The sequence below is a fragment of the Micromys minutus genome, assembly GCF_963924665.1.
Source record: "Micromys minutus genome assembly, chromosome: 9".
In the NCBI taxonomy this organism is placed as follows: Eukaryota; Metazoa; Chordata; class Mammalia; order Rodentia; family Muridae; genus Micromys; species Micromys minutus.
In genome coordinates this window covers 61,025,277-61,038,473 of record NC_137978.1, presented here as the reverse complement: position 1 = coordinate 61,038,473, position 13,197 = coordinate 61,025,277, and the positions used below count along the sequence as shown (strand labels likewise).

At 53.4% G+C, this 13,197-nt stretch overlaps 1 protein-coding gene across 3 annotated transcripts in view; it reads right to left on the bottom strand.

Moving 5' to 3' along the window:
- Positions 1 to 13,197, bottom strand: part of CASZ1 (castor zinc finger 1) — a 127,671-nt gene that overhangs the window by 43,007 nt on the left and 71,467 nt on the right. For 2 of the 3 annotated variants that reach the window (XM_080922056.1, XM_080922058.1), the window contains exons 1-2: positions 10,177 to 10,297; positions 9,757 to 9,795 (exon numbers count right to left, since the gene is read on the bottom strand). In XM_080922056.1, the coding sequence (XP_080778182.1) occupies positions 9,757 to 9,795; positions 10,177 to 10,225 (88 nt within the window). In that variant the 5' untranslated portion in view covers positions 10,226 to 10,297. Of the gene's footprint in view, positions 1 to 9,756; positions 9,796 to 10,176; positions 10,298 to 13,197 lie in introns of those variants that run through there. The other variant, XM_080922057.1, reaches the window with a different exon arrangement.

Genomic DNA, 13,197 nt, shown 5'->3' with positions numbered 1-13,197 from the left:
CACTGCAGGATGTGCCCAGGAGGAGTTCAAGGGGACTAACTGGGATCCAGAGCCCTTCAGGGACACAGGCTGAATAACACAGTCAATACCCAGGGATATATGCTATGTAATTTCCCCTCGACATTGCCGTGTGGAACAGACCTCAGGGAAGCCTGCTTTTCCCCTGGCAAGGAAGCTCCGCACTGCATCTGTCTCCCAGCTTTTAGGAACAGTCTGGCAGAGACTCTGGGTCTCCTGCTTCCCCACCTGTGTCTTCTGGGTTTTGTTAGTTTTTTTTTTCTTTTTTTCATTATTATTTTTTTCTTCAGTGCTAGAGACAGAACCATGTTTAGAAGCAAGTGTCTCTAGGGCTCAGCCATGTCCTCAGCACCTGTGAAGCAGGCTGGGACACACAGACCCTTGTCCTTTTCTAAGAGAGATGTTAGGTGTGACATTCCTTCTCTGGGTCTCTCAGAAGGAAGGTGCTCGGTTAGAAACTCAGAGGACCTGTGAGGTCATGTGACCTATGTCCTCTCCAAGCCACCCGTATCTACCTGTGATCCATGGGGAGAGCAGACTCAGTGTTAAAGGAGCTACACCCCTATTTCTAGTCCCCCCACCCCTACCCAGGACTCACCAGACTGACCGTGTTAGCAGCAGTCACCACAAATATGCTTTCTGATAAAGTTGGCAGAAAAAAAAATTCTAGAGCTCAAAATGTCAGGATAGGAACCCCATGTGTCCTGCCTGGGTGGCATCTAGATACCTGCTTGAGGACAAACACACACACACACACACCCCTAGCTGAATGCAGTGGACCATGCAGCAAGTCTTGATCAGGTCAGAGTGGGATCAGGTGGAGTCAGTTGTAAGTCAGCCCTCTTGTGTAGGACATATTTAGCTCCCAAGGTCCCTACCCTCTCTAGGACCCTGAGGGAGGACTGCATTGAGCAGTCTCTACTATAACCTCCCATCAAGGCGGATCAACTGTCTTCAGTTGATGTGAAACTTAGGCTTCATAGAATGTTGGCCTTTCTATTCCTTAGTAAGCTAGGTAAGGTGATGACCTTACATGGTCTGCCATGTTGTTCTGAAGGGGGTATATTCTGACCAAAGTCTAGTCTATATGGCACCCACTCCTGAAATTCCTTCTCAGTAGAACTGTTGGATTGGGGCCTTCTTTTTTTTCCTTCTTCTTCTTTTTCTTCCTTGTTAGTGTGTGTGTGTGTGTGTGTGTGTGTGTGTGTGTGTGTGTGTGTGTGTGTGTGTGTCTGTCTGTCTGTCTGTCTGTCTGTCTGTCTGTCCAAGAATAAGACCCTAGCCTTTCTGCTGGAGTTTTTGAAGGCTGTTCCATATCATGGGAAGGTTCCACAAACACATGTAGAATGTGTTTTCTACCTAAGCAGACCATGGCACATCCCAAGAGGACATCAGAAGTGAGGCCTGGCATGGGGTGTAGACACTCCCAGGTCTAGAGCTAGTGGACCTGAGACCTCAGATTTATCAGATGAACATGCCTCCTGTCCAGGCCGCCTGCTATAAGCCTTTCATTAATTTTCTATTAGATGGGAAATTACTCCTCACCCAGGAATATAAGTTTTCATCTTATTTTAAGTTGGAGTCTTAAAACAATTACCAGGGCATCTGGCGATGACTTCACCACACTACCCAGGCCCTGCAGGAGAGAAGGACCGCCCTGAAGCTGCGCAGGCCCTGCTCCAGCCCCTAAAGGGAGTTGGAGGGACTCAGCCCCAGCCTCCACTCTGATCCTGAGAAAGCAGTGGACACACTATAATCTCCAAACACTGCCGTTTGTGGAGAGGCTCCCTCCTGTACCACCTGCCCCCTGAACCCACTGGTGACAGTTGCCGAAAGCTTCAGCAGCTGGTGCCTCGGGAGCATTTTCTATTTTTAATTGTTTGATCGGAATATTAACTCATCTAGGCCCGTTCCCAGAGCACAGTTCCCAGCCGAAGGGTTTCCCCCCATCTCCCACACCTCCTTTCTCCCTCTCTCTAGTCAGAATCAACGTTGAGATTAATAATCGGAGACACACAGGCCTCTGCGCATTTGCAAGAGATCAGCGTATAGAAGATTTTTTAAAAAGAAGGCAGCTTCCTCCATAATCCAGAGGCCTTAGGGCTGGCCCTGGTCTTCCCTGCTCTCTGAGCACTGGCCCTGGGCTCCAGAGCAACAATGGTTGCTCCAGCACACACAAGCACAACCACTCTGACACCATCTTTACACTTCTTGGCACTGCCCCCCTGGCCAGCACAGCTCTTTTGCCCGAGGTCCAGACCGGCTCGGTGAAAGGCTGGCTTTTGTTGTAGCTTTTCGGTATCCACTTAGAGGAAGGGAGTACTTGGGAGAATTGGCCAGCAGCTCTTCTATGGTTGCCACAAGGACTAGCCCATCGACCCAAGGGCAAGTCACATAACCAGCTTGAACTTGGGATAGGCCTCAGCTGAGTCTGTTGAGTACGACGAACCTGGTCTTGTCACTTTTATGTGACCCCCTTCTTAGGAAAGGTCTCCCACCTAGCACAAGCGCTCCTGTCCTCCTGGCCCTCCTCTTTCCATAGGCTCTTGGCACCCACAGCTACGCTCTTCCTTTTAAGGTAACAGGACCGTCCACACCAGGAATATTTACTCACCAGGCTGGCCCTGTTAGCAGCACTCACCACAAATATGCTTTCTGATAAAGTTGGCAGAACAACAAAAAAAAAATTCGAGAGCTCAAAACAATGTCAGAAATTAGCCCCCGCCCCCTGGCCATCAAGGGGTGACATGGGGCCTGGAACAGGTCATGCGACTCTCTGGGGACAGTCCTAGGGAGCTTTTGTTACTTTCACTCTTGCATTGCTCCTTCCGGATTTACCTCCAACATTCAGCCTGTTGCCAGGGCATTGAGCACTGGGGACTAAGCTGAACACTGGGTCTTGAGGAGTAGTCTTTCCACAGCCTGTGGAGGACAGGACCAGGCCAGGCAGCCTCTACCTTGGCTGCTCCCTGGGCCGTCTCACCTCACTGAGCCCCCTCCCCCATCCCGTCCTCTCTCTATGCACACGGGCTTTAATGTTTTTATTACCTGTTTGACTCGCTGCCTTATCGCTTCTCCCCTTAATGGGGCCGTAACCGTGGAAACGAGGAATAAACGGCCACCAGAAAATGAGATGATTAAACAGGTCACCCTGGCAAAACAAACTCCGCTAAGGAACCTCTGGGGGTGGGGAGGGTAGGCTACCCCTCCCCCATCTAGAGCCAGAAGGCATACGACCAAGGCTGCCCTTATATCCAGATCCCTAAAAGGACTGGGGCAGATACAGCAGGGTGCCCCCTGCTGGTCAGCAAAAATACTCAGTTGATCCTCAACAGACCAGGCCTTCTGGCTTGCTGTGGCTTTGGCAGCAGGAAGAGGCACATGTCAGAGGGAAACCATAAACTCTGGTTTAGAGACCATAAACTCTGGAAATCAGCGTTCTAGCAGTCTCCAACTGAGATGGGGATCACTGTCAGCTCTGCCGGGCTATTCTCATGTAGCACCTTCCCTCCCAGGGGTCCCCTTAATTCAAGGACAGAGTCCTGTAAGGAAAGATCAACTCTGGAATGTAACCCATGGGAATCCCTGGTATCTAGAGAAAGGAAAAGTATGTGACTCCTCTCGATTGTTTCCACCAAAGCCAAGGGTTACCCTAGCTTCGGCCCAGGCCACGAGATGGGCCTTAGGAAGGGGTCTATTCAGCCAAATACCTAAGCCCCTGGTGGAGCCTGTGGGACCAGAGAGCAAGCCTGCGAGGTGGCTTTAAGAACCATGTTGTTCTGATATGGCCCACACATAAGGCAGAGCTTGAAAGCTTTGGCAGTCTGGGCTGTTCCTTCATTCTAGCCTTCCTGCCTATACCGGTCTGAGACTGAAGGGATCCTAGCCTAGAGCACAGACATCTTGGAGTGACGTCTGTTTGGCAGGAGGGAAAATGGAACAACAGAGGAAGAACAGGAGCACCTGAGACTATGCTCTCCTATTTCCTCGGATAGCAGTCTGATCTGATCATACTCTGGGCCCACACAGTTACATACCATTGTCATGGACAGTAGCAGCTGTCTTACTGTCCCCTTTGTCCCTCACACCATCCATGATTCCAACCCATTCCTTCCTGTAAAGCAGGCTCTAGGCGCTCTCAGGGAGCGAAAACCCGGATCCTAAGGGAATCAGGCAACATTTCCTGCCTTTCTCCTTCTGCCCCACTCAGAAGCCCCGCAGGCACTCGGGGAAGAGGAATCTCCATCAATCAATTGCATCAGCACTTATGGTGGGAAGGCTTGGGCCCCAGCCCCATACCAAACACTGGGAGGAGATGTCAACACGGCAGCTAATGGTCATATCTAATGGTCAGCATTAAGAGCTATAGTGGTAGGAGAAAACAAGGTCCCTGGCCTTGGCCTCCTGAGGACCGAGGCCCATAAACATGAATCCTGTCCTGGCATACCATGGGTATAGCAAGCTTTTCAGAGCAGCAGGCCCCAGCCAGCCTCTTATCTCTTATCTCTTTCTAGGGCCAACTAGGTATGAGGCTGGCAAGGGGCGTGGGGCATCAAGGTGAGTAGGAAGGATCTACCCACCAGAGCCAGGTGGCTTGGCAAAAAGACAGGAAACTGTGATTGCACAGTGGAGAGCAACTGCCCTCCGCATGGAGGAGAGAGGCCTGGGAGAAGTCAGAAGACTTGGATGGCAGAAGTACGTCCCCAACGCCTCTCTTTCATGAACAGCCTGTTCCTCATCTCCAGCTCCTCTTGGTATAAGAAGGCAGCATCTCTCTCTCTTACACTATGCTTGCCTGCAAACCAGGGAGAGGGACACCTCAATTCTGCAAAGTTCCTTAGGACTCACTCAACTGCAGCGTCACTGCCCTCCAGGGGGCTCTTCCCTGACATAGACATGTCTGAGAGCCTAAGGTGTAAAAGTACAGTCAGCCAGACAGGGACACGCCAGACCACCCGCCTGCCACCTTTCACACCCCACACAGTGAGGCGGTCTGTCCAACAGATTCTCCTCATACTCCATGGCCACTGGCCTACAACCCCTTTCCAGTCTTACTAGGCCCCGGCCTGGCCACCGTAACAGCTGCTGCTTGCCTTGGGGACCCAGTTCTGGTAATTACTTTGGAGCCACTTCCTTCCCACTCTGATCATGAGGGCCAGGAGAAGGGAAGGTAAGAAAGGAGGATAAGGGGAAGGAGAGACATCAGTGGTAGCAGTCGTGGTTGATCAGGACTTTAAAACCAAGCTTAGGACGGCTGAACCTCGGGGCCTGGGGTTGGTGATGAGTTGAAGACCAGATTCTCTGAGGATGGGCTAGTCCAAGGTGGATGGAGGAATTGAGATGCACCACTGACCTAGCAGGGTCCAGAGAGAATAAGTCTAGAGGCCCACCCCATTCACTGCCTGGGAAAATGGGCAGAGACCTGAGCCAGGGGCAGCAGCTTTAATGAGGAGATGCTACTGCAGTGACTCAGCCCCGCAAAGGTGCCTCTATTTATTTTATTTTCCATCATAAAAACTCAAGCTGCAACTCAGCCAGATTCCCTGGCTGTGGGGGTGGGGAGTGTCGGCAGTGCCAGGGAGGCAGGGAGAAATGTCTAACTGATGCCCACACCCCCACAGCACCCATGCCTCTCTTAGGAGTTTGTGGGTTCCCTTTCCTGGTCTCTACCAGAGAAGAGGCGTTAGATAGGGAATCCTTGTAGATCTACTTCTCCTGCCTCTGCCTCTGTAAGACAATGACCGTGATAGGCCTATTACCCTGCTCTTTGCTACACTGTAACTAATATCAGCGTTGGTTCACAGCCCTGAGCTGCTGGTGTCTCAAATGCTCTCTGCTAAGAGGGGATCACGTGATTCTTCCCTGGATGCCTGCCCCACTGAGCAAAATCAAGTTGGTAGTCAAAGACCTTAAAGGTCATCTGATGCTCAAGTCCCTCCCAGTCTCATTGCTGGCTACACAGCCAGCCTGTCTGAATGGTACCAGGAAACACACCACTTCCAAGACAGCCCATGATGTCCTTGGCTCTGATGGCTCCTTCCTGCCAAGATGGCGCCAGAATACCCGCCCCCCTGCAGACTAGCAAAACCGGTGCCCAGCCTGGCCCCAGCTTAGACTGGTTGAGTGGGTATATCTGGCCAAGTAAAGTCTGGAGAAAGGAAAATCGAGGGTGATCTACTTTTACCCAACCCAAAATGAAATCCTCCCCAAAGCAGCACAAGACCATTCCCATTCTCCAGTGCACGTTGAGTTATGAGTACCCAGAGCTACAAGGGTTCTCAGAGGGTTCTCAGATGCTTCCGCTTTGGGCAATACCTGGCTCTGAACCTTTGGTGCCCACAGGTTCTGTATGCTGATACTTAGGCTGCAGGGACTGAGAGCGGAGAGTCAAGTTCTTTGATCCTTGGGGGAAAGACACAACTAGGGGGAGTCTGCCGCCATTCTCCTTCCTGCCTTAGGCGGTTTCCTGGGCCAGCTCTCCTGGTCTCATCTTTCCTGACCTCCCTATCACTGAAGGCTGTAGGACATGGGAGGAGAGGGTCTGCCTGAGGGAAAGGGTCCTGGCCTGCAGTCCCAGTAGGACAAACCGTTCTGGCTCAGTCCTGCCAATGACTTGTCTAGATGACAGAGCTGCAAATAACACCTCAGTGGCTACTGTAACCCCTCTAGGTTCAGTGGCCGTCTCTCTGAGCTTGCTCGCTTGCCTATTTGGCTCTTTACCCAGAACAGCTTACCTTGGATCCTCTGCAGGATACCTCTTCCCCTTCTCAAGAGGGGCATTAGAAATAGATCCCAGATGATCAAGGGCAAGCTTTGTCAGAGATCCACTGCTCTTACATAGCGATTCCTACTCAGGCTCCAGTGTGTTCAGGCCCAGAAATCAGCCTGGGGTGGGGGTGGGGGCTAATCCTGGGGAGCTTCCCAACTACAGGATGGCTCTACCTGTGTCTGAAAGCTTCCTCCCTGCTCCCCCTCCCCCTCTCTATACCCTCCCCCTGGGAAATCACTCTAAAAGGGCCTAATGGAACTATGTCCTCCTCTCTTCCTCTCTCCTCCCACCCTCCCTCTCTCTCTCTCTCTTTCCCTTTTTTTTTTATTAGCATTTGTGGAATTTATTCCCAAACTCTCCTAATCTTCCGTACACAACCATTTGATTTGCATAACCCAACCCCCTCTCATAAAAACTGGCTGCTAGTTTAATTAAAAAATGTAAATTTGCTGTCATCTCGGGGCCTGGTGAATTAGGACGACATCGGCATTTTTTATTGCTAAAGACGTCCAGATTGATCCAGCCCTTGGCTGAACTATGGTGGGGGAAAAGGGGTCCACATGGCCCCTGAGGGTCTTCAGATCCTTCTGTGTCTCCTGAGAGACTTCAATTCTCCCCAGCTACTGAATTACTTATGGCCAGAGTACTTCAGGACCTAGACATGTCCAAGGATGGAGGGGACAGTTAGCCCATCATTCAGAACTTAGAGGTCTCTGGTACTGGTAACTCTTTGGGACTTTTCCCTCCTTATACTCTGTCCTTAGTTGGAGCTACCAGGGCTGCTCCCAAAGAATGGGAACTCTGCACTGTACCGCATCAGCAATAAGCCATAGCATGTCCCTGTGCATCAGGGAGGTCAAGGGAGTTGTTCTCAGCTCCTGAAGGTAAGAACAGAGCTGCCCCAGAGATGGGCTCAGGGAGGACAGATCTGCCTGAGTCCCAGTCTGCTTCCTCTTTTTTTTTTTTAGGAAGTGAGGGGAAAGTGCTTTTCTTCTGAAGTTCTGAGATTAGGCGAAACTCCCAAGATCAGAGAAGAGACAGGAGGTTATCACTAGACAACTCCTCCAGGAAACTGAACTTTGATACCAGGGACCTTCCCTCTCTGTGTGGCCAGAGTCCAGACTTGGGTCCCACTGGGAGTGCCCTGCTCCAGCTGACTTCCTGGCCCTTCTGGCTTCTAGGAAAAGTTTCCAGAGGCTGTCCCCAGAGTGTGAAGAGCAGTGACTCTCCCCTGAGCCCTTAAGGTGCCACAGGAGGCTCTGTCACTTGCCTCCTGCCCTGCCATCATGACACTCCCCAGAAGGGATATGGAACCATGCCTCCATGGCAGCCTAGGAGAGACTAGGCATGGCAGGATGGAAGCCAGCTCCAGTTGGCACTTAGGTCAGAAGGAAGAGAGCAGGGCCCGCCTTCCAGCTGAGTAATGCCTCAGTCCCTTGTGCTGGCCCATTGGCAGGTTCTCCTGTGCCAGGTAGAGGGTGGTGCCAAACACTGGGCCTGTCCCTAAGGTCGGCTTCTTGGCTGAGATGGGTGGGGGCCTCATTTCTGAAGAAAGGGGGGCGGGTCCTGAGAGGGTGGTGCTGAGACACCTGATTAGAGGTGGAGGCGGGCTGGTTCTCTATGGGGTGGAGACCAGGGAGGGGCAGGGTGGCAGCAGTGGCTTTAAGACCTTCCCAAATTTGCCCAGCAGGGGGCGTTGTGCCCTTCCTGGGCACAGATGGCCCCAGGACCTCCACTCCAAGAGCACACCTGTCTCTACAAGTCCCACCACTCTGTGAAGGTTCCTTCCCCCAACAACACGCATTCCTGATGGCCCTCTCCTGATTCCTGTCCCCTCGGCCTCAGAGTGGCAGCTGTCACTGTGTGTCCCATGGGAGTATGTGATGAACAAGCCTAACACCAACTCTAAAAACCACTTAAAATCACTTTTCCTTCCTCAAATGAAGCAGAAGGGGCCAGGGATCAGTTCTGAAGAACTACCAGCCTAATTTTCTCTTAAGACGCCAAAGAAGAGCACTGGTTTTGACAGCCTAGGATGTGAGAGTTAGTTTTGATAGAGGAGGCTGGTGGAAGACACAGAACTAAGCCAAGCAGCGCTGCACTTAAGGTTGGAGGCTCAGGGGCCAAGAGAACTACTGAATAAGATTAAATCAAAAACTAGAATGAACCAGATTCACAGGCTAAACTCTGCCCAGGCCAGGGGGGATCCTAGCTGGGGCCCAACCCTTAGCCCATGCCAGGCTCCCCAGACCCAGATATCTAAATATAGTCTTTGGTTTGGCCTACCATCGCCTCCCAGAGTAGGCACTAATGGGGGGGGGGGAGTGAGTGTGTGTGAGCCATGGGCCCCTTACTTTGAACTGATAACAGCCACCTCAGCCCACAGCTTCTCAAGTGAAAAACACTCATTAGCCATAATAAGCAGCTTGATCATCCGACACAGCCTTGTCCCAAATAAATTAAATTCTTTTACCTTGAGACAGTCGCCCCGAAACCAGACTAACCACCTTTCCCAACAGGACGCTGCTTTCAAAAACTAAACCACCCCCCACTAAAAAAATAAAAACACACACCCCACAAGACACACACACACACACACACACACACACATCTTTGCAAAGGGAAAAGTGTATGTCTAAAAAACACAAGAGAAAAACACGGAGAACAAAATCCCCCACAAAAAACCCCTAAATCCTCTCTCTCTCTCTCTTTCTCTAGGTGCCCCCAGCTCCCTGTCCCCTCGGTTCTTTCATAATGACAAGCATCAAATTAGTCACAGTCACTAAGCGAGTGACAACAGTATCACCATCCAGAAAGCAGGGCTAGCAGGGACCTTGGGCACAGACCCCCTGGCGCCTGTCCGGTACCCTCGGCTCAGCTGCTAGCTCATTGGGCTAAAAATACTAACTTCCGTCAAAGAACCGAAAGAAAAGTGAAAGAGCCTCCCCGTCGGTTCCCACCGCGCGTACCTGTTCCAAGATCCATTCTCCGCTCCTTGGTCCCAAACTCTTCGAGAAACGCCATGAAAAGAAGAGAGAAAAGAATGTTTAGTATCTCGCGGGCCCCCTGTCCCCGCCCGTCCGCTGTCCCTCCCTGCCGGCCCGAGCGCATCCCGGGTGTGGGGGACGCGCGCCCCGCCGGGCCGGGTCGGGAGGGCGGCGGCGGGGAAAGTTTGCTCCGCGCCTCACGCTCGCTCTCACGCTCCGGCCCGCACGCTCCCGGCAGCTCCGAGTTCCTTCAACTAAAACACAAACTGCCCGTGGCTGTCTCTGGGCCGGGAATCGGGCCCGCCAGGCCCAGGGCCTCCCACCCCCACATCCCGTCCCGAGCGCGCAGGGGTCGCCGCTCCGGCCCGGCCCGGCCCTCCCCCGCCCGCTGCCGGTACTCACCATAGTCGGAGAGTCGAAAGCCGAATTCACTTAAATAATCAACTTTCATAATACTTAATTAATGCCTAATTGCAACTGATTACTCCCCGAATAACAAGTTGTTTTAAAATCCTGATGTCATTGCTCCTGACGGTAACACTCAGGGTAACAGTTTGGCAGGAGGGAGCGGGGCGGGCGGGAGCGGCCGGGCGCTGCCAGGCGCCGAGGTGATTGGCAGGGTGGCCATGGCACCGCCCCTCGCCGGGAGCGCGCGCGGCTCCGGCAGGTGAAAGATCAGACTCTCGCCCGCGCCCTCCCGCGCTCGCGCGCACGCCCCGCAGCGGCGCGAAGGTGAATGGGCGCGCGCGCACGCCCCTCTCGCGCCCGCGCGCCCGGCGCCCAGGCTGGGGCGGGCGGGCGGGCGGGCGGCGGCGACTCTCCGAAGCTCCGAGAGAGGAGCGGGGGCGGGGCCGGCGCTCGCGGGGTCGCGTGCGAGGGAGGGAGAGGCTGGTGTTGCCTGCGAGGTGTGTGCGCTTGTGTGGAGGAGTCGTGCGCCCGAGCGGAGCGAGGAGATGGCACCCGCGCCCCCGCGCCGGCTCTCGCCGCGGGCGCGCGCGCAAGCCTCCAGCTCTCCTCGGCCGCTCGGCTCCCCGTCGGCCGCCCAGTGCGCGCCCGCGCAAAGTTTTCCGCGCGGGAGCGAGCGCAGGTGCGAGACTTTTCTTTCTTTTTTTTTTTCTTTGCGGCACGCGCGCGCTCCTGCCGTTCCCTTCCGAGGTGCCCTTGGGCTGCGGGTGTGTCGGGTGTGGAAGGGGTTTGTTTCCCTTGCTCACCCCTACTTCCTTCATTTTGTCGCGGCTATAGGAGTTCGAAGAAGAAGAAAGGAGTCGCGGGCGGCGCGGCTGGGTGTGCCGGAGAGACTCGCACGTCAGCCTCACGCTCTCCCCTCCTACACCCCCCCCCCGCGCGCGCAGTCCCACGCGCCGGCCACCGCACTCCCGCAGACCGCACAGTCTTAAGTTTCCTTCGCTTTGCTTTTGCCCTTAAAATGGCCCTGGAGTCCCTCCATGTCAGGCCATTTATGATCCAGTCCCCATGCCTTTCTGCTCCCTACCCCCCTCTCTTCTTCCCTCACAGTCTCTAAGCAATCTCCTCCGTAGATCCATGTAGTCACTTGGGCTTTCTTTCCATCCCCGAACACAGGCACCCCTCAAGCAAGTTGGCCAGCGTCCTGACACCTGTTCCCTGGGGACCACACCCTGCCCACTCTGGTATCTCTGGCTGGACCAAGCACTTGTCTTTCTTGACTCTCCCTTTCTCCCTGGGTCTGTAAGTCTCTCAGCCAAGCCCTCCTTCCCATACAACCCCAAATGGTCCATGCTATAGCAGCAGGTATTCAAGACTCTCTGTTACCCTCTGACTTGGAGGGGCTCAAGGGAAGCTTCCTGAAGGGAGCAGGACCTCGGTAGGTTTGCTAACCCAAGGCCTGTTTCCAATGTGCTCAGCTTCCTGTCCCGTGGTGGCCCAGCCTGCCATCTACCTCACCCTACCGTCCTCTCCTGGTGAAGGATGGGCCACACAGCCTTCCGATGAGGGGAGGAGAATGGGTTTAGGCTTTTCTTGGTCTGGGCAGCATTCAGCAAAATGGCGCTGGCCTATTTTTGCAATATTTCTGTTTTGCAAAGGGAGGGGCCCAAAGAGGCCTTGAGGCAAAGACAGCAAGGGAGTTAACAATCTAATCTTTCTCCTACTTTCCCCTTATTTTTCTTCTTTTCTTCTCACCATCTCCCCCTTTCCCCGTTCTAAATGGCTCCACAAAGAATACTGCACCCCTCTCTTGTCACCCACCCTATTGCCTTCTTCCCAAACTCTAAGTTGTCACACACACACCCTCTCACCATGCTTCGAATCCATTCCCATCCTAAGGTACAAAGACCTAACTTTATCAGGTGTCCCCTGGCCCTAAAGCCCTGAGTAAGGAACAAGATTCCTTACACCAAGCCACATGCTCCCCAACAGCTGGGCCCAGGGAAGTCTAATGGAGAGAACCATCAGCCAAGCTTCCCTGTGGCATCTCTGCGTCCAGGGCTGCCCTGGGAAAGACTGTGGGTACTGCTGCCCATCCCCCGCCCCCCAAACCCAACAATGACTCTGCCCCCTTGTAGCTCTGGCCTGTAACAACAGGCAATTAATCCCACACCCCAGCCTGGTGTGGGCAACCAGGTAAAGAAAGAAAGCTGGCTTCAGGAATGGAGCCTGGTGAAGACATCTGCGCTGACAAGAAGCTTCCTGCACAGGGGATCTACAAAGTCTCTGGTTGGTTCCGAATGTCCTGGTTTTCAGCTGTTAATGTTAATCATGGCCGACCCCTAGGAAGGCCTGGGTGAACAGGAAAACACCTCCCCTTTCCAGTTACCTAGGTAAGAACAATAACTTTGGAGCCTCTGAAGGGCAGAAGCTGGCAAGGCCTGGTTGACAGGGCAGGACCAAGAGAGCTAGGAGAAAGCCACAGATCAGCGCCAGCATGAGGCCCTACCACACATGACCCATTGGAGGAGAGCCCCAGGCTGCCCGGAAAGCAGCCTCTATTCTGAGGCAGTGGGTCACAGTCAGCCACCACAGGTGGAGTAGGCTGGACCCAAGAGTAAGGAGCCATGTGTAGCAGAAGAGGAGAGATCTGTGACGTAAGAAGCTGAGGCCAACTTGGCATGTTAGGATTTCAGGACAGAGCCAAAGGCCATCGAGGTTGTGGGTCAAAGGCTGTGTGTCAAGTGTCTCCAGATATTTTTCTGTTCTCCGTTCCTAAGAATGTGCCCACACCAATGGAAGAAGCCTAGAAGTCTTGTTTTTTTTTTTTTTTTTTTAGGGCCGTGGCTCACTTATTCCTTCCTCATTACTCTGATGTGAAGCCTGAACTCGGTCGTCGTGAGAACATTTCATGGTTTCTGCTAATCTTCAGGGCCTGGGGCTCAGAGCCTCCGGGTTTTTCTAGGACACCCCACCCCAAGCAGAATAGAAACCTCTTTGGCAACTTCATTCACTCAA